The sequence below is a fragment of the Buteo buteo genome, unplaced genomic scaffold (genome assembly GCF_964188355.1).
Source record: "Buteo buteo unplaced genomic scaffold, bButBut1.hap1.1 HAP1_SCAFFOLD_55, whole genome shotgun sequence".
Taxonomy (NCBI): domain Eukaryota; kingdom Metazoa; phylum Chordata; class Aves; order Accipitriformes; family Accipitridae; genus Buteo; species Buteo buteo.
This window is the reverse complement of record NW_027439221.1, coordinates 602,938-623,957: the sequence shown is the minus strand read 5'-3', so window position 1 is coordinate 623,957 and position 21,020 is coordinate 602,938. Positions and strand designations below refer to the sequence as shown.

Sequence of the window (21,020 nt, the reverse complement as noted above, 5' to 3'; positions counted from 1 at the left end):
GTCGGGCCAGGCTCCCTCCAGTTTGGCAGTGTTTAAAGCCATGTGATTTGACAAGTTGCCACGTTCTGTTCTGCTGCTGGCAGGAGAATCGCAGGCTTTCTTCCCCCCATGTGTTTAAATGATCCTATTGCCCCTGCAGTCCTGAACTGGCTGTCAAATTGGCAGCGGAGAGCGGGTTTTGTCGCTCTTAAACGTGTTGGAAAAGGCACGTGGGCTTTAGGAGCTCTCCTGTGGAGGCAATGGAAGAGAAGTATGTGCTGCATCTTACAACCGTTTGGTTGAGCAGGTTAAAAATCAGTCATCTTCTAGGCATCACGTAAAAAGTGACATTGTGACCAGCGTATCGAAATCAGGCCAATGAAGTCTTCCCATCACGTTTACGTTAGGAGATGTTTGTTGGTGTTAGCTGTCCCCTAGCCGACCCGGTGCTTTAGGGTGTCTGCTGGCATCTTGTACAGACCCACCGCCTTTCATCCCTTTCTAGCTGATGGAAGGATGTGGAATTCCCATTTAACACGATCACTGATAGTATAATGCAGCTCTTGCTAAAATTAGTCAAATTAAAAACATGAAATTAAATGAGCTTCACAAGGAGCAGTCAGCTAATCCACCAGTCCCCACTGATCTAAATATCACAGAAGAGTGAAGATCTTTATCTTAAATTATATTAATGTTGAAAATGACTCTTAGAACTGTTTTGTCTGCCAGGCTTTGGGATAGGCCTGGCCCTCTGTGGGGCATCCTGCTACTGCCTTCCTGCGCTGCGGAATTGTGTGGGACTATTGTTTGTACAGTTGGTGCAACTTAATAGGGAATCGGATAATAATAGGGCTGTCTGTTTAATCAGGAAAGCTTGCTCGGAATGGACTTATGTGAGCTACTTTAATTTGAGTTTGTGGTACGCCTGCGAGACAGCTTGTAGGGTGGTTCTGCATTAATTATAACAACTTAAGCAGACAGCAGACGAGCACTCGCAGTGGCTCACAATGTGCCATTGTGCTGGAGAGCATAAATGTGAATCTTTTGTCTTGGGAATGTACAGACTTCACCCTTTCCATTTACCAAGTTCCAAAAACCAAACATCCAAATTATTGCATAGGTTTGTTGGTTTTGGTTTTGGTTTTGGTTTTTTTTTTAAATTCCAAATCTCAGATGTTGCCGTTAACTGAAAGTTCATCCTCAGCAGTGAGCCCTGCTACCTGACTGTGTAAAGCCAGCTGGAAGTAACTTGGATTTAGAAGAAAGCAGCTATGAATGTCCAATTAACACACACTCAAGTTTTCTTTGTAGAACAACGTAAATACCTCTTTTGTGATATACTGGAGATATTACTGGATTTCTTAAGTCATGTCTGCAGCTGACCTTTGATTTGGGATTAAGCAAGAAATTTTCTAGTCCCTGTTTTTGCCAGTCATGTATTTACTTGCCTCGGTCGTTAGGACTCCGTGGTAAACAGTACAGAAGCAAGGCTGGCGTCTGAGCTAGCTTGGATAAAGTTGTGTATTTGCTCTTGTGGCATGGGAGGGTGTGGCTGGAGGAGGTGAGAAATCTGGAGAGAATATTAATTTTTCTGAGGCTTGGATGCTCGGTTTGAGCCTGAGGGAGGCATGTTTTTGTCCCTCGGCTAGAATGTAATCAGCTTGTCGTGAAAATCAAGGCCCTAAAGGAGAGTTGTATTTGGAAGCTGTGGTCAGGAGGCTTGCTCTGATAACAAGTTTTTTTCCGGTTGAGACAGACTAAGCATAGTTGACAGAATGACTTGATTGCCTTGTCTTGTCTCGGAAATATTATGCTTCTAAAGAGGAGCTAGATAATGCTCTTTTCCAGTGCGTGGTTCCCATTTCTAGGACTTTGCTATCTCCTGAAAACAATCTTTATTTTTGTTGCTCATTGGCAAAAACAGGCTCTTGAGGCCTGTTTGGAGAAAAATCTGTCATGTGTAAGCATCACCAGACATGTGATGTTTTGCTTTAATTCCTGCTCAGTGAAAATATAAACTGTAAGTGCTTTGCAGCAAGGCTGTTTTGGGGATGTGGGTAACTGTTTAGCTTTGTGTTCCAGCTGTAGACTTTCCTTAAGGAAAAGGAAAGGCATGTCAGCCCTGCCTCGGATAACCCAGGTGAGGCTTGTAAATGGAGGAGCATGACTGGGACATGAGTCTCGGCGGTGTGCAGGTGGGGAAGGGTGCACACACTTTCTAAGTCAGAGAGACAGCTTTCGACTCTGGAAAGTCAGAGAAGCAGCAGCTGTCAACATAGTAATGTAGAACAAACTTTGGAGCTGGGTTCCTAGGTAGTAGTGTCCCTATCCGGGCTGCTTTTGCTAGATAAATACTGCGGTTGTAAGGGCGCTATAGCAGATTTCCCATCTTCACTGCTGCAAAATCTTGTAGAGGCACTTCTGGTTATTGGGAGGCACTTGCTTGATCAGGCTGTAGCTGTTCTTTGTTTAGGAATTCCTACACTGTGTGTATAAAAGTAAATGGAGTAGCTGCGTGTTGCTGTTTAGCGTCTACTTAACTGCAGACTTCTGTCGTGTGCCCGCTCACCAGCCTCTCGCAGTTGCTGTGGATGAGAACATTTGCAAAGCACTTCACCTTCACTGAGCTATTATGTTTTAGAGAAGTGCGTGTTGTCAACCTATGAAACTCTCAGGAATGTGGTGCTGCCTTTCAAGCAGAGAAGTGGGGAGACCTGCAGCGTGTCAAGTCTGTGTCTCGGAGTGCTGGTGGTACCGCTGTGCTGTGAACCCAGCCTGATGCTGGAGAGACTTGCAGTGCCGGATGCTGTCCTTGTGTGTAGTACTGACCTGCGAAGGTGAGGCAGGAGAAAGAAGGTGAAATTGTTTTACATGTAAAGGTGGGATAAGGTGAAATTGGTGAGCGTAATGGTGAGAAATGTCCAGATATTCCTAGTCTTAGGTCAGGATCTTGTTCTGTGGTCTGTTGGTGGAGCAGAGATGTGAATTTAAGGAGTGGCTAGAAAACGAGTCTGTTCATGCTAATAGAAATACCTCAAGGCATTTATGAAACTTTAGCCTTGCTGTTACCTTTCCTGTGACTATTGTAACATGGCTTTTGTTTCTTCTTCTAGACATAATTGCTAAGGATCTGTAAAATGGCTTCACGTTTCCGCAATATTATCCCATATGCCATACCTGGAGTGCTGGCACTTGTTGGCTGCTGGTGGATCTATTCCCGTAGAAAAAAGCATGCAAGCTATCATGATAAACAAGCAATAGCCACTGAAGAAGAGCAGCAGGAAGAAGCGCCAGAGAATGATTCACCACCCAAAACAGAAGCATGTGTTCCTCGAAGACTGCCTCTCTCGTCAGAAGAGGAATGCCGAGAGAACGAAACCTCGACCTCCCTGCTCTCAGCAGGGTCGACGACGCCCTCTCTTCTGTCTCAAACTCACGAGAGGCTAGATCTCTCACAGGACCTTCCAGACCTGTCAGTAGTGACAACGCAGCCCAGTACCCTTGAGGACGACAGTGAAAAACTAGAAACGACAGGATCTCAAGATGAAAGCGGTGTCCCTGCTTGTGTTTCTCTCCCTCTGATCTCAAAGAGCACAGAGTGTCACGGCAGTGCTGCGCTGAGCCTTGTACAGGATTCAAGCTCTAGTGCAAACCAAGATCAGTGGCCATCAGCATCAGCGACACTGACACGAGAGTCTTTGGGAATCGTGGAGGATGGTCCAGGCTTGAATCATGAGCGTCGCAGGGCAGCAGAGGTGGATGGAGATCGCTCAGGAGGTAAGGGATTTGAAAATGCTCCCATGAAAATGTGGTGAACAAATATTTTATGTGCTGTAACCCTTCTGCTTCAGAACATGTTCAGATAAGTCCTCTTCATCTTTACCTTTGCCAGTAGATGAATATTTAGGCCTCGTGTGCAGGTGGGTATGCATTTGCTCTCAGAATTCCCGTCCCTGTAGGATCCCGTGTTAGCTGGGTGATCTTCAGGGTATACGACGAAAGGTTGAACAGACTGGTCTGCATTCAGCACAAAGCTTATTGTCTAAAGCGAAGCATGTGCTTGAGTAGCCCAGTGAAATGGGCTGTGTCTGGATGTAGGCCAGGCTGTTGAACACCTTGCTGGTTTGAGACCTGCTAATGCAAATGGTTTCTGCTTCAGTTCGGGCAGCCTCTAGTAAGGACTGGGTTCTTATCTGTGTTTGTGGGCTGCTGCCGAAAGGAGGCTGTAAGGCAGGTTTCTGAGGTGCTGTTGGATGAACCAGGGAAGTGCTCTGACGAGCTGTGATAAAATCAGTTGGTTGCAGACCAATTACCCTGAAGCCTTTTTGCTTGGAAGGGTAGGTGCATGCCAAGAAATCCCAACAGGGAGCAATGTTCGTGGAGTTCCCCCATCTGTCTCTGCGTTGCTTTTGCCTTCTAGATCCTGGATGATGTGTGCCTGGCAGAATACAAAGCTGTCTGAGCAAATGTTAACCCGTGTGACCTTGGGGATGGATGTTAAAATCCTTTATAGGACCCTGTGGCGCCAACAGCCCTTAATGACAGGATGTCTTTTGTAATTGCTACAAAGTAGTTGGAACGCTGCTTGTTGTGAGACATGGGGAGTGAGTTTGCCAACAATTAAGGATTAAACCCACAAAACATTTTCACTAGTGAGAGTAACCACAGGAGGAAAATGGTTTTGCCTTGTTGTGAATGCTGGTGCGATGAGAAGGTACAACGGTGTGTTGTGGAGCCTGGTGATGACAAGGGCTGAAAGCTCTGCAGGGAGACAGGTAGGGAGACGGCGTATAGCAGGTAAAGTTGATAATGTGGCTGTGTTGGATAAGAGGTCCTACAGCTGACCTTCGCACCCAGGCTGTGAGACTTAAATCCTCATCCTTGTCTAGCAAGTCTATTGCAAACAGCTGCACTGCTTGCCTTTGACTTTCGAGGCATCTGTGCTGTGTTACTTATTAAGATGTGGCAAATGTGAGGCAGCTGTTGGGCTTATTTTTCTCTTCGGTCTTGTACTGGGTGATCTGAATTCTTGCAAGCAAGTGAGGATCTTCATGTTTCTGCTTGTTAATCTGGAGGAAGGATCAGCCTTGTTCTTGTTCTTGATCTTGTTACACTGACTGTATCTGGGATCTGACCAGGAGGAAGCTGTTTGAGTTTGTCCCCTTCCCAAGTACGAATGTTCCTGGCATCGGCTGATGGTTTGGGAACAAAACGTAGCTCAGCTCTGGCACCTTGTTTCTTCAAGCATATGACAAATCTGGGCAAGAGACAATCCTCTACCACAGCTAGTAGTGGGCACAGCTGGTGCTCAGGTCACCGTGCAACCCTCGTTGGGGCAGGAATGTAATGTCAATGCAAAGAGCAGACGAATAGGTTGCACATCCCTCCCTGCATGCTGAACTCCCTGTGAAAAGCCCTGTTTAAACCATGTGGGGAAAATGCAAAATACCTTGCTGCAGCAGCAGCTCAGTGTTGGTGTTAGCATAGCTCTCGTTCAGCTGGTAACTTTTGACTTAAAGTGTCTTGTCTCTGCTGCTGCATAAGGTGTCACCATGTTTGAAGGACTCCTGCTGAACTCGGGCCTCCTTCTGTTGCATTCCCAGAGGTGTGCAGGTTTTTCTCCAGCAATAAAAGGAAACTTGTAGCAGGCCGCGTGTGATGGGACTTTACCCTTTCTGAAATACCAGAGAACCTGATACAGGATCATCCCAACTGAATGCATAGGAAGAGCTCAATGTCACCTCTCTATGAAATTATATATTTTCATGGCCTTGTGTCTGGTAGCTGGATTGTGTGGGTTGTCTGAATACTGACATGTCTGTATGTCTTGTAGGTTTGGATGTAAATAGCGTGGACTTTGTGGACAGTGGCTGTGCCATGAGGAAGACAGTGAGTCGGCAGAACTCTAAGCTAAGAGGAGAATCCAGCAAGTCCGGCGTCGTTATCTGGGAGATAGAGGTTCCAAAGGTAACCAGCCGTTGGCCTGCTCGCGCATCCTGCCTTGCCCTACATAGCCATCTTCTGGTTCTTCCAGCCTGGTACTGGCTCAGTGCCATCCCAGAGAGATCAACAACAAATCAACGAGGATTTAAGCATTTAGCTCCCGTTAGGACTCAACAGGAACAAAGAGCCAGTACACACCTGTAAACAAGAGGCATGTCAGGGTTATGCCCAGGGTAATGTTGGTTGCTGGACTCATTATTCCCCATTATCTTCCACCCCAATCTGTTAGTCCGATGCTCTGAAAGCATTCAGAAGGCTTTGAGGGTACACAGTTATTAAGGGCAGGTGATTTTTTTTTTTTTTTTTTCCCCTGCTATGTAGGAGGGTTATGTTTCAACTGCCTGTCCAAACCCTTCCTCACAAGCTGAATGCTCGTATGAGCTATTCTGTAGAGCTGCTGTGTCTCTGTCTTTATAGTGAGCTTTCTTTTGCGTTGAGAGAGAGACTGTGTTTTTAGGACTACGTTCATACCTTCTTCCCTGCTTTGTGTATGCAAAATCATCTGTGGCTGTCCTGCACAGCATCGCTCTTGCAGTTCTGCTGCTCAGCAGACCCGAATAATGACAGCCAGTAATGTGAGACAGCAGCTCCCGGCAGGATAAGCATGCTGCCTCGAGTGCTTGGATGCTGTGAGCCCAGGGAAGACGTGTAACGTGCATTTTAATGGACCAGTAAAACACAGGCTAAAGAAGCAGTTCTACAGCAGAAAAATATGTTTCAGTGTTTCATGAAGACAGGCTGTCACTTTTCTTGAAGTAGCCAACTCTACATTGTATAGGATTATCCATACTGACTTGGGCCCAACACTTCTGCTCTGGTACCTGGTCTCTGACAGTAGGTGGTGGCAGGTGCCAGTGAAAGAGTAGAAGTAATAGGGCATGCAAAGACATCTCTTCATCATCCCGCACAGCTGTCCTGGGACTCTGCAGTCTAATGGGCATGATAGCCTGGTTTACTCTCCCATGAATTTGTCTACTCCCTATCTAATCTAATTAGCTTGTTTAAAAATTGCTAAAACTTAGTATTTCATATTTGAATGAAAAAGGCATGTAGCATGCTTTTTTAAAACAAGAAATGGTAGGAGATTGGGAGAGGACGTGACTTCACTTGACTGTAGGAAGACAGTAGCTTTTACCAGGCCTGGTAAAAACCATCGTGTCTTTGTGTCATTCTACAAGATACGAAGACGGATCTATCAAAACAAGCTGTGCTTACTGATCTGTATCTACCTTGACTTGTCATAGACCTGCTGAACTCTGCGCTGGTCCAGCATTCCCTTATACTTATTCTGCCTGGCCCTGTGCTACAGGAACTGGGAATGTGGGTGAAATAAGCCACAGAGAACGGTGTTGTTTGATCTATGTTTCTCTTCCTGACTGTTGCTTTCTTGTTACTTTCATAAAGGAATTAGTTGGCCGCTTGATCGGCAAACAAGGAAAATTTATGAGCTTCTTGAGGCAATCGTCTGGTGCCAAAATTTATGTCTCAACACTACCTTATTTCCGTGACTCCCAAGTCTGTCACATTGAAGGTAAGCGGAATGTCTCTTTATTCATGGTCTAATATGTAGCTTGGGGGCCTTAATTAGATGGGCAAGGAATTTAAACAGATTTAGTGGCTTTGTGAGCCTAGTGCTTTACAAAACTTTTCTAATCGGTGCTGTTACAGTAGAGGTGTATGCCAAGTTGCCTGTGCCTTGGCATTTGAACCCTCTTATTCTAGAGGTGAGAATGCATTTTAACATCTTCGGCTGCTGTAGTTTAACCAACACGTTTTGAAGGATCCCTTCAGGCTTGAAGGAGGAGCTATGGGATGTGTATCAGCAAGTGCGGTCTTGACTGTGAAGGATGTTAGATTAATTGTGGCTGAAAAATATCTGCCAGTGAATTGGGTTCATACTGGAGGCTAACGCTGTTGAAACTGGGGCCTGAGTTGCTCATGTTGGTCTGATATCAGGTTACATGGCCAATCTATTAAAAATTAAATCGTTGATGTAGCGCAGAAGGCACTTCACGGGGTGGGGGTGTCCTCAGCATATCTGTACTACAGACTTTCTGTGGGATTTTTGTCTTCCAGGCTCTTCGCAACAAGTCGAAAAAGTACTGAGCCTGATTGGCAAGAAGTTCAAAGAGCTGTGTCTCACCAACATCTACGCTCTACCTCCACCAACACCACTGACGCTTCATTCCCTCCTTATGACTGCCTGGGTAAGTCCCAGCTTGCTGGCTATGCTGATGTCAGGGTGGAAGGCTGTTGTTGGTCGCTGCTGTCATAGTATGCTACGTCAACGTGGCTGGTTCACAGATGCCCTCAAAACCAGTTGGATTTTGTGTGGCTCTCTGCTGTCCAGCTTATGTAACTGTTACAGATCAGATTTGCCTACCTGCTCTTCCACTGCAGTTTCCATTCTGCCTGCGCTGAGAAATGTAGAATCATAGAATCATTTAGGTTGGAAAAGACCTTTAAGATCATCAAGTCCAACCATTAACCTAACACTGCCAAGTCCACCACTAAACCATGTCCCTAAGCAGCACGTCTACACGTCTTTTAAATACCCCCAGGGATGGTGACTCAACCACTTTCCTGGGCAGCCTGTTCCAATGCTTGACAACCCTTTCAGTGGAGAAATTTTTCCTAATATCCAATCTAAACCTCCCGTGGCACAACTTGGGGCTGTTTCCTCTCATCCTGTCACTTCTTACTTGGGAAAAGAGACCAAGACCCACCTCGGTACAACCTCCTTTGAGGTAGCTGTAGAGAGTGATAAGGTCTCCCCTCAGCCTCCTTTTCTCCAGACTGAAGAACCCCAGTTCCCTCAGCTGCTCCTCATAGGACTTGTGCTCCAGACCCTTCACCAGCTTCGTTGCCCTTCTCTGGACACGCTCCAGCACCTCAGCGTCTTTCTTCTAGTGAGGGGCCCAAAACTGAACACAGTATTCGAGGTGCAGCCTCACCAGTGCTGATCCCTGGGTGGGCGATCCCTGCCCTGCTCCTGCTGGCCACACTATTTCTGATACAGGCCAGGATGCCATTGGCCACCTTGGCCACCTGGGCACACTGCTGGCTCATATTCAGCCGGCTGTTGACCAACACCCCCGGGTCCTTTTCCACCAGGCAGTTTTCCAGCCACTCTTCCCCAGGCCTGTAGCGCCGCGTGGGGTTGTTGTGACCCAGGTGCAGGACCCGGCACTTGGCCTTGTTGAATTGCATACAACTGGCCTCAGGTCATCCATCCAGCCTGTCCAGATCCCTCTGGAGACCCTTCCTACCCTCGAGCAGATCAACACTCCTGCCCAACTTGGTGTCATCCACAAACTTACTGAGGGTGCACTCGATCCCCTTGTCCAGATCATTGATAAAGATATTAAAGAGAACTGGCCCCAAAACTGAGCTCTGGGGACCACCACTTGTGACTGGCTGCCAACTGGATTTAACTCCATTCACCACCACTCTTTGGGCCTGGCCATCTAGCCAGTTTTTTACCTAGTAAGAGTACGCCCATGCAAGCCATGAGCAGCCAGTTTCTCCAGGAGAATGCTGTGGGAAATGCTGTCAAAGGCTTTACTAAAGTCTAGGTAGACAACATCCACAGCCTTTCTCTCATCTACTAAGTGGGTCACCTTGCTACAGAGGGAGATCAGGTTAGTCAAGCAAGACCTGCGTTTCATAAACCCACGCTGACTGGGCCTGATCACCTGGTTGTCTTGTACCTGCTGTGTGATGGCACTCAAGATGATCTGCTCTGTAACCTTCCCTGGCACCGAGGTCAGACCGACAGGCCTGTAGTTCCCCGGATCCCTTGGGTAAATAAGTCTTCCGACTGCTTCATGCCGATAGTCTTTTTGTATGCAAGGCGGGCCCCGCCTCAAGTCTGATTTCTGTTAGAGCAGCAGGGAGTAACAGTGAGTAGCTTTTGGAAGTGAAATACCGGAGTGCCAGGGCTTTTCCACCCATGGCTGTAAGCCTCAGGAGTTGCTGGTGGAACATGGAGTTGCTGTGAATGAAGCTTGTGTTGCAGTGAACGCTAATGAGAATTTCTTTTCTCCACATGACAGCTCTTCCTCCCAGACGGAGTCTCTGTAGAGGTCGTCGTGGCAAACCAAGTCGATGCAGGGCACATGTTTCTACAGCAGCATACGCACCCCACTTTCCATGGTCTGCGTAGCCTCGACCAGCAGATGTACGCCTGCTATTCTCAACTGGAAATTCCAACCCTGCCAACTCCAGTAGAAGGCATGTAATGTGATTGCTCACAAATTGTTCAGCTGAGAAACTTCTAGGGTCACACGAAAGCCTGATGCCACTGAGTTAGGCTTGGGAAGTTTCCCAGTGGATGAGAATGTGATAGTTCACTTGTCATTTCATATTTTTTTAAGCCGCTGGCAGACTACAGATGCTGCTCTACTCTTCCTTACCCCACTCATCCCTAGAGTACCTCCCCAGCCACTTAGTTGCATGTTGAAATTCAGAATGAGATAAAGTCCATCTCAGGCTATTTCTAATCAACTTGGCATCTGGTGTATTTTTGCTGACAAAGTATGGAACTACTCCCAAATCTTCATAGTGTCACAGTCTGCACGTGGTGTAAAGTGGAGGGTGCATCACATGGAAGGGGGTTACTAGCGCTAACTTTCCTTTTTGGGGACAGACCTCACTGTTAGTGACCGAAGGCTGGAAGGGAACTGTACACCTGGGTAGAACAGCATGGAAGTGGCAGACAGAGACTTGAGAGTAAAACCCACTTCTCCTGCGTCCCAGCTGCAGGCCTTGTCTGGTGGGGGTGTGGGTGGTGGTGAAAGAAGATGTTGGCAGCGTAAGAAATGCTGTTGATTCTCAGTAGATAAGTACTGATGCCTGAAGTGCTAATTTCTGGAAATCCACTTACGCTGAGCCTTTCTCCTCTGTACTCCTGTGTTTTGCAGTTGGCATTATCTGCGCGGCTCCAGGCCTGGATGGGGCATGGTTCCGGGCTCAAGTTATTAGCTACTTCGAAGAGACCGGTGAAGTGGAGCTCAGATACGTGGACTATGGAGGATACGACAAAGTGAAGATTGACACACTCAGACAAATCAGGTCTTTAGCTCCTCTTCTGTGGCCTAAGGCAATATCTGGCTTGAATCTTCATATACCGTTTGAATTGCTTATAGGTTTTTCCACAGCTGAAGCGGAAAACGGTGGAAAGGTTTGGCTCAGCAGCAGCTGTGAATTCCTTGGGAGCACAGCAAGCTCTTGCAAGGCTTTTTCGAAGGGGAGGGGAGAGGAAATTGCAACTTCTGCCACTTCAGCGTGGAAGCTGAGTGAAAGGATGCCTTCAGGAGGCCCTAAATTGTAGTTAATTGATGAGCTAGAAAGAAGATTCAGATTCTCTGTGCCCCAGCCCCATTGGCTGGGAGAGCTGTATTGGATGGGGGTTTTCTTAGACAAGCCCATTAAATACTTGATTGTGCCCCAGAGGTGGGAGAAAAGCAGTACAGCTTCCATTATGGAGGTGGTTTTTGCTTGGAGCCCAATCCAACTTGGCGTGCTAATCAGACTATTTATTGCTGTTGCTTAGATTGCTGGGAGAACAATCTGATTTTTTTTTTTTACTGTCATCAATTTCAAACTGAATTCCTGTAAGGTGACATTGATTAATCAATTGCTCTAAAAGAATACAGGAGAAACTTAAAGCCGTGTTCTTACTCTGATTGATTCTCTTTTCTTTAAGGTCTGATTTTTTATCACTACCTTTCCAAGGAGCAGAAGTTTTACTAGACAACGTGGTGCCACTCCCAGGTAATGGAGCTCTCAAGACATACCGTTGGTGCTCCCCCTGCAGGTTTAAATGGATACCAACTGTGTACAAGCGATGATTCTGTCTAAACCTTTTCCCTCCTATTGCAAGCGCAGCCTCTGATGTGACTAGAGCAAGATTGGAAAAATTGTATTTTATTCTTCTAAATGTGCTAGCATGGCATAACCTGTCAGGCTCCAGGGGAAAGATGATAAATGTTCAGGCTTTTTCCTGGGTGGAGGAGAGAATGAATTACTCTCCTAAACAGCAAGTTGGCAGGACTGGCAGGGTACAGGTGAAGCAGCTGTAACTACTCTGCCTTCTTCTGTCATAGAGTAGCTGTAAACGCAAACTTAGTTTTTAATCTGCTAGATGAATATCTGACATTTTCCTACTAAAATGACTGATGTGTATAATTCTGTGTTCAAAAGACTACCCTCCAAGCACTGGAAGAATGTCAGTCACTACCTAGAAATGCTTTGGTTTGCCCCCCCCCCCCCCTTTTTTTTTTTTCCTTTTTTCTAGTGGTGTTAGAGATGCGTGCTCTAACCAGGAGGTACAGGAGGCTCTGCCAAGACTGTAGATGGATGGCGAGGTTTAAGCTGCTTCTTGCAGAAGTCAGTGTTTTCCATGTTCCCTGAGGTAATCGACCTCCTTCGGGATTTGTAAGGAGTTCACTTGCTGCTGGAGGCGGTCTCAGGGTGGGGAGCACAAAGGAGAAACTTCATTTTGCAGTGATTTGGTAGGAAATAAGCAACTTTCCTCCAAAATGAAAATACTTCTGAAATGTCTGGTCTGCAGTGTAGATTGTAACTGTATTGCCTGGGACACAAGAGTTTCCTGCTGCATTACAGGTGTGGAGTTAGCAACAGTGCCCACGTAAGCTGTGCAGGCTGAGAGACCTGAGCTGCCAAGAGTGCATTTGGCACTGTTCAGGTGCCAGCCGGCCTGTGATACAAATGCTTCGGAGTTCCCGTTCACAGTATTGCACTCTGTGCAGGGTCAGTAATGTCCTGAGGCCCCTGAGCTTAGTTTATTAAGGATCAAAATACTAATGGCAGCTCAAACGTACTGCAGAAGTAGACTTTTCTGTCTTTAAAGCCTCCTAATTCATCAGCCACTTATGTTCACATTAACTGAGCTAGTGGCTTTAGAAAGCACTTCATCCTTTCCCTTCAGCAACACAGCAGGCACAATACTTGTGTGATCTCCAGCTTAATAGACTGGTTTCAGCAAATGCGTACAGCAACAGTAGGTGAGGATTCTCTGGCCTAACTTATGTAGGAGGTCAGGCAAGATTAGCTTAATAGTCCCTTCTGGCCTTTAAAGCCTGTGAAGAATATATCTCATTTGTTTTCTCCTGCTCTTTTCTTTCCCAAGACGAGGATCACTTTTCACCTGAAGCCGACGCCGCTGTTAGTGAGATGACCAAAGGCGCAGTCCTAGTGGCACAGGTACACGAGAGCTGCCTGGAAGTCTGGTTGCCAATTTGACTGCTGCTGTTGTCCTCTCTGCCCCCTCGCATACCGTGCGTGTTAAAATCGAAAACAAAGCCACAGCCTGTAAGCCTGGCTGCTGGGCAGGATTCTCGTCGAGCAATCTCGGGCGCCGAAAACTTCCTTGTGTGGCACCAGGACCACTCAGGACTGCCTGGCTGGGAAGGGATGAGTATTCCCTCTTGTTACTGATGCGGGCAGAGAGGAAGGGCACCTGGATGGATTTACAGAGCACAAAGTGGCCTGTTGTCCAGCGGATCAAATATTCACCTGGGTCTGCGCTGCTTTGCCAGTCTCAACAGTCTTTGCAAGACTGACATCCAGGACTTGGCCTCTGGCTGGCCGGAGGGAGAAGTAAGGGCATCCCAAAGGCTTCTGCATGCAGTGCCTGGTCTCAGCGAAGAGGCACTTGCCTCTTCCGAAGTGCCTCTGACAGTGGCTGTAGCTGTCCACGTAAGGCAGTTGGGACGAGTGGGAAGCCGATAGCGCTTGTGACGCTCAATCTCGCAGCTTCCTTGGGTTTTAGTGCAGTGCTCAAATGCATCACTAATTCTAGCAAGGGCACGGATTTGAGCGACCAGAGCGCACTTGCCAGCAGGGTGTCCCAGCTGCCTGGTGGCAGGAGCTACATTTCCACGAGCCTACGCTGAGTCTGAGGATCTGATATGCAGTGAATGATGCTAGCCTTGCACCCTGCACGGCTCAGACCAGAATTGCTGCACGCTAATGTTCTTCTGTGTTTCCAGGTCACAAATTATGACAGCGCAACAGGTCTGCCACTGATACAGCTGTGGAACTTGACGGGAGATGAGGTGGGTATGTTAACATGCCTATTTTTTCAACACTGATAAGGTATATGATTATGCAGACTTTTTATTGCTGGTTAGGAACTTGCTGATGCTTCTTGCTAGTAGTTTGTTCACCTTTCTACTTTTTTTTTTACCTCCTTTTAGGTGGTGTCGGTAAACAGAAGTCTGGTGGAAAGAGGGTTTGCTCAGTGGCTTAACTACTAGCGACGTCCTAGATGCCTCGACAACGCTTTCTACAGAGAAAAATAAAAGAAGAAATCTTGTTTTGCGCTGTTACAATTTGGTTTGGCAACCTTTCATAAGACAACCTGTTTACACCTATGTGTGGATTTTTGTGGTCCATTGAAACTCATCCTGCTCAACTGTTACCATTTCACTAGAAACATGTACCTCATCTGGGTGAAAGCTGGGGTGTTAAAAGCCATAATGACAGATACTGTAGCTTTAAAGCAAAAAATCCTCCCCGGCCTCTACTTAAAAGTTGAATGGAAAAAACCTTAATACCTGGGGGCTTGCTTGAAGCTAGCAAATGCCCCGAAATGTTAACTGTGGTTGCATTTTTGTTCAAGATGTATAAAGCCCCGTGAACTTAGCGTCTGCTTTTCTTAAAAGCTACAACAGTTGTCCTTTTTTTAACAGGCTCTGCCTATGAAATTAATGAATGTTATTAAGGAATTTAATGTTTAGTTACGGATTTTTCTATATTGTGCCACTAACCTGCACAAATAACATTCATCTTGTGTCTTCCTTATGCCAGGAGGTAGATGAATTGCATTCGTTGCACTTACTGTGGCACATGTCTCACTGCAGTCATGGTTTTTAGGCTTGATACGCTTAAGGAAGAAAGCTTTTCTGTGCAGATGCTTGAAGTGCAGGGTATGTTACCACTACAATTTTTGCTCTGAAATGTCATGTATTTAAAGAAAAGAACTGATTGCCAAGCCCAATTGTAGTTTATATTTTTCTAGCTGTGCAAGTCTGTAAACATATATATAAAAAACCATTGTAATATTTTGTACAAGAAAAACACTGGAAACAAAGGGAACTTTACAGAAACTTTTTCACACCAAAATGTCCTATGTAGGTAGAACTGGTTTGGAGTGCATTAGGGTAGCCAACATACTTGGAGCATCTGAATGTTGGGAGTGTTTCAGCTCTGCTGTATACAGGATTAGTATTCCCTTAGATTGCTGTCTGGCTTGAATTGTGATCACTGCATTCTTTGCTATGTTGCTGTACAGATCTGTTTAAAAAAAAAAAAGTAACAGCTTGGCATTAATATTGCAGTGGTGTTCTCAATTTTTTTGTGTTCCTTTTTAGATTTCTATTACATATTTAAAATTTTGCTCAAGTAATTTAAGCCAACTTAATACTCTTAAACACACGCCCTCTAATGTATATCATTTTAGATATGTATTGAGCTGGGATTTATTGCTGGCAGAGAAGATACTTGCCAGGAAAATGTTGATGTAGTCAGTCCTCAGAAGTTTTTTCTGGTGGGTTCAGGGATGTCCTTACATCCTTTGAGCTAATGTGTTGGTGCATCACATTTGGATAGTTGCCTACAAAAGCATTTGGTCCGATCCCTTCTGATATGGTATGGTTATATCTTTTTTTTTTTGAGTTCTCTACTATTCGGTGCTTATGATTTAATGTTCATGTTTGCAATAACATCCAATGAAACCTAAATTTGGTAACTCAGTTGAGTCTATGAAACATATATCCTTTTGGAATGTTTCTTTCCCTTTCAATTAAAGCTCGAATTTTAAGCCATCTTAATCAAACTGTGATGACTGAGAGCCTTCATTTCCTGACCTCTTGCGATGTAGGGTTGGGAAGGGAGCTCCATGGGCTAAACAGGTCCGATAAGATCCTGATGGCTTTTCAACAGATGTAGAAAGGTCAAGCTTCAAATCTCCTGGGTTTCCTTTTACTTCCAGCTGAAAACTGGGTTTATTTTTATGATGAATTACTTATTAGAAAGCCTTAGTCTGAGCACCGGTACTCAAGGCTGTTGAAACTGTTATATATTTGTGGAATTCATTTACTCTAGACTGGGGTTGTCCCTTTTGCCACACTTGTGTGTTGAAAAGTGAAACTTGGGAGTCTGTTGTGCGGGCTATAAAATCCCCTCTTTAAAATGTTGACCGGTTTCTTGTCCAAGCCAAGCAGTGCAATTTGGTGTCCTAGTGAACAGTTTGTCCTCACCCTGGTGTTGGAGCACCTTGCAACTGGGAAAGTCTACTCTTGCAGTAGAATGTATTCCACTGTGTGGAAAAGAAGCAAAGGCCTGGGCTGGACCGACTATGCTTGGGCTGCACAGAGCAAAGTGTGTTAAACTCAAAAGTACTGCTTTGGTGGTCTGTAGATGTGTACACATGCGCACACAGTTGTTCAGAGTTCCACATACTGGTCTTCCAGATCTCAAGGATTAAAACAAATCCGTTGGGTTCACTGCAGAGTATACGTACAACCCATAGATGCTCTGGCTACAACTTGGTGCTGCTTAGGCAAGTGATATGTGAAGAATAAAACATCGGGGGTTTTGGTGGGGGAGTAGTGGGTCTGGACGTTAGCGCAGTTCGAGAATGTCCATCCTTACTGCTTCTCACCCCAGGAAGAAGGTTTCACTTCACAGGGTTTCTCAGTCCTTGCTAGGCTCCAGTATCCGCTGAGGGATGCCTTTCACCCTCAGGCGTGATCTCCCAGGTAGAAATTTGGTAGCTGGCTTCTTGCACTGTGGGTGGTTAACGTTACTGATAGCCTGAGCACCTGAGTGGGGTGTGTGTGTGGCATGCTGAGCTCTCTGCCACGGTTGCAGGCAGCCTGTCTGGATTTGCTGTTTCAAATTGCCTGCCAGTCGTCTTTCCTCGGACAGAGTTTCTGGCCGAGGGGAGGAAAAAAGCTGCCATGTATCTGTGAAGGAGGTTGTCTGTCCTTCAGCTCTGTAACTTGGGTTCAGCAGCTCCAACAGTGCCTTACTGAGTACCTTCCCTGCTAGGTGAGGTCTCCCCCAATTAAACCAGTTCTCTTGGGCAGGAGCCAACCTCCTGAGGAGGGTTTGCGTTTCAGCCTTAGGGCGGTGTGACCTTGTAGCTCTCTCCTGCCAGTGCCTGGCGTGGTGGACAGGCTGGAGATGAAAGGTCAAGAGAAAATGAAGAGCCCTGCGCTCCGGTGTCAGTCTGATGCAGGTGCAGTGCCCAGAGGAGTTCGCTTGCATGTCTTCTGAATTTGTCTCCCCAGCTTTTTCTTTACTGAGGGAAGCTTTGTCCCCTGGGGCTAGATTCATGCTGGGCCGGAGAACTACAAACTGTCAGTGGTTGTGTGAGGAGGAGAGAACTGTTGCAGCTTTCTCTAGCTGCGACCTGGCCAGAACATGGGAGTATAAAATAATAAAAGCGTGGAAGTGGCTGGGCTGGGGCTTCGCTGGGGTGAGCCGCTTGCAGGGAAGGTGCAGCTCTGCACGGGGTGGGTAACGCCGCAGCCCCCTCCCTCCTGGGAAGATGCTGGTCCCTCACGAGCATGGTACTGTGCAGGTACTGTCTTATCCTTCTCCACCTCACACCAGTGCTCTTCTGACTCATTGTGAACAGACTTTTTTTCTGCTCTGAAGCCTGTCCCGATGCTGGAGTCTCGCTGAACAGGTGAAATGGAGCTGTTGTCATCCCGGTGGGATGTAGGAGCAGGGTGGCTGCAGTCCAGGAGGCTTGCTTACTGAATGTCAAAGTAGAAGAGGAAGAACAAAATTCAGAACGACAGTCCTGAGGTGGTAGCACCATCCCAAGGGAATGCAGATGCTGCAGTTTTAGGGTTTGGAAGCAAATGGGTCTCCCTCAGCTGTATTCCCATATCCCAGAGAGCTTTCCAAGATACAGTCCATAGTCATCAGATTCAAACAAACGCATGTTAGTTTGGAAGTGGTGGGGTTTTTTTCCTCAAGAGCTTAGAGCAGCCCTGGACTATTTAGTCTGCGCGCATGGGGGTGAATGTGTTACTTTATATTGTTCACGACAAAGTTTAACTCATCTCGAAGCTGGTGTTTTCCCTCGCTTTGAGGGGTGTGTCGAAGTCAGGAATCGGCAGTAACTGCTGGCAGCTGGTGTGGGGAGCGCTCCTGTTGTCTGCTCTGTGTCCCTCGCTTTCCTCTGGCTCTGCAGCATGGAAAAACATCCTGTTCCCTATTTGTGTTGTAAGCTGCCTATTTTTTTTTTAAGCTGTAGCAAATAGAACATTGTAGGGTAAGATTAACCAAAATAAGGAGGTGTTGGCAAGTAACAAATAGGCAACCCTTCTTTCTTTAAAATCAAAAGTCTCAGCCTGAACTGATGCATTAATAGCTTCAGGTGTGTGGGGGTTTTTTGTTTGGGTTTTGTTTTTTTGTTTTGGGGTTTTGGTTTTGTTGTTTTTTTCATTATGGACAAGGGTGAATGGCATTGCTGAGGTGGGGGAGTTGGATATGGACTGCTTGGAAAAGAGCAGGGGGAAAAGTACAGGTCAGAAAAGGAACAGGGGAGGTTGAAACAAGGTAGCTGTATTTGCATCTTCCTTTCCGAGATGCAGTGGTGGTGCTTTGTGCCCCATCAGACCTCAGGAACGTAGCTGGGGTGGGCTTTGAAGGGGTCACACTGCTTGTAATATCAGCCACGTCCCCAAAGCAGCTCTATAATTCTTGCCCGCAAACCTGAGATTGAGCATACGTGCATCTGAGCTAAGCCGTCCCGTGGGGTTAGTTTGACTGAAGCCATTCAAAGGGGTTTTCCCCTTTGAAAAGTGGTAATTTTATTACGGGTAAAATGAATGAGGTCTCTGGAGATGCCTAATTTATAACTTCCGCAGGGAAAGCTTCCCGCCGGCCGCGAGGCACGCTCCGGCATTCCCCCGCCGAGCAGCCCCTGGAAGCCCAGACCTCCCCTCTTCGGGCTCTTTCCGAGGATGAGGGGTGCTTCCTACGAGCCTTCCTCGCTTCCCAGCCTCTGCCCCCTCATCGTCCTGCCCTGGGCAGCCCAGCAGGAGCTTCTCCCCGGGGCAAGCGGCACCTTCCTGGCAGACCCTCTCGAGCAGCGGGGCCAGTCCTTAGGCAAAGCCCGGAGATGATTTTCCTTCGGCACGTGGACTCAAAGGCTCCTTAGTGAGGGAGGAGGGGAGGAGCAAAGAGAGTGTTTTTGGAGCAGATGGAGAATAATGGTGCCCCTGTCCGATACTGGCACTTGGAGCACCGGCACGAGGAGCGGTTCGGCCCCTTCCCTCTCACGGCCACATATGCAGCCTGCTCGCCGCGCGGCAGGGAACCTGGCGCTGCAGTTCCATCGTGGAAACTTCATTGGCAGTGGGTTTTCCCGAAAAAAAACAAACAAAAAGAATCCAATGGAAACTTTATTTTTACTTCCCTTCTACTGTGTGACACAAATCTATCGGGTCCTGTCTCGGTGCTGTCCCTAGGAAGCCCGTGTGTCGGAGGCTGCTGAGCTAGAATTAAAGAACATGTGTCTTGCATTTAGTTTATTGCCTCGGGGCTGTGTTTTGGCTCCAGTCACCTCTGTTTCCTCTCCTCTTCCTTCCCTACCCCCTTCAAAAGAAAAACCAGCCACAATGCAAAGCAAGAGGAAAAAATTCCGGCTGCACTGGGCAACAGCGGGGATGATGGCAGCCGCGGTGAGTGTCAGGGCTTGGGCTTTTTGCCAGGGGAAACGTGAACGGTTCTTGTAGGACAGACGTGCTGGGGCTCTGCTATGTGAGACCGGTCACCGCAGCGATCAGACTGGAGGTCTGCCTGGCCCATACCCACTCTGGCAGTCCAGGTAATTTGGGCAAAAGGTACAAAAGAGGGATCTCCTACAGAGCGGTTTTGCCCCGACACGCTCCTGGTTTCCATCTGTGAGCAGTGCAGGGACTTCTGAGCCAAATGCTGCACGCAGTGTTGCGCTTAATAGACACATATAAACTACCTCTGGTGAATTTGTGTAATGGTGTTTTGAGTCCATTTGTCCTTCTGACCTTCACGACATCCTGTGGCAATATGTCCCACGACTTAATTACGTGTGGGCGAAAAACGTGCTTCCTGTTGCTTTCTAAATTGCCTGAAAGCATCCCTGGCTAATCCATCGTCCTGATACCACGGAAAGGTGAGTAATTCAGAAAGAGATAGCCAGAATGATGGTTTTGGATGAATGAAGGGGACTGGAGGGGAACCCAGCTGAGCCTCTGGTTGTAATTAAGCTGGGAGAAAAAGAAGTTAAATTTCTAGTGGATACAGGAGCAACATTTTTGGTGTTAAATACTTGTAAAGGAGAAATTGGAACAAAACCAGCAAACATAGTAAGAGCCACAGGGAGGGAAGAAAACAGACCATTCCTGCAGCCCCTGGGTTTGAAATTTGGAAATAAAATAATTACACATGAATTCTTGTATGTACCAGAATGCCCGATACCCTTGTTAGGAAGGGATTTGTTATCCAAATTAAATGCACAAATTGTTTTTGAGGATGGAGAACTCTTTTTTAAAAAAATACCTGAGTCAAAACCGGGAGAAATCCTGATGATACAAGAAAAGGTGGAGGAGCAGGAAATTCCACCAGAGGTGGATGCTGCAGTGATCCCTACAGTATGGGAAACAAATATTCTTGGTAAATCAAAATTAGCAGCACCTGTGAAAATAGATTTAAAAGAAGGTAAAAAAGAAGGCAGCGATTGCCCCGGTGGCAAGGACACCGACGCGAAGGGACCAAGCCGGTGGCAAGGACACCAACGCAAAGGGACCGAGCCGGTGGCAAGGACACCGACGCAAAGGGACCGAGCCGGTGGCAAGGACACCGACGCAAAGGGACCGAGCCGGTGGCAAGGACACCGACGTGAAGGGACCGAGTCAGTTCCATGGACACCGACGCAAAGGGACCGAGCCGGTGGCAAGGACACCGATGCGAAGGGACCGAGCCGGTGGCAAGGACACCGACGCAAAGGGACC

At 47.0% G+C, this 21,020-nt stretch overlaps 2 protein-coding genes across 2 annotated transcripts in view; one reads left to right on the top strand and one right to left on the bottom strand.

The window, feature by feature from the left end:
* Window positions 1–2,384: 2,384 nt before the first annotated feature.
* LOC142027760 (A-kinase anchor protein 1, mitochondrial-like) lies at window positions 2,385–14,589 on the top strand. Its single transcript, XM_075021967.1, has 10 exons — window positions 2,385–3,756; window positions 5,813–5,946; window positions 7,387–7,513; window positions 8,059–8,189; window positions 10,038–10,215; window positions 10,905–11,055; window positions 11,690–11,757; window positions 13,136–13,209; window positions 13,998–14,063; window positions 14,205–14,589. Exons 1-10 carry the CDS (start codon window positions 3,117–3,119, stop codon window positions 14,262–14,264), a joined length of 1,629 nt encoding a protein of 542 aa, XP_074878068.1. The 5' UTR covers window positions 2,385–3,116; the 3' UTR covers window positions 14,265–14,589.
* Window positions 14,590–14,696: 107 nt separating this feature from the next.
* The window catches only part of LOC142027761 (A-kinase anchor protein 1, mitochondrial-like), a 312,309-nt gene continuing 305,985 nt past the window's right edge, over window positions 14,697–21,020 (bottom strand). Inside the window, exon 12 of the mRNA XM_075021968.1 lies at window positions 14,697–15,024. The gene's annotated coding sequence lies outside the window, so the exon portion shown is untranslated. The remainder of the gene's footprint in view (window positions 15,025–21,020) is intronic.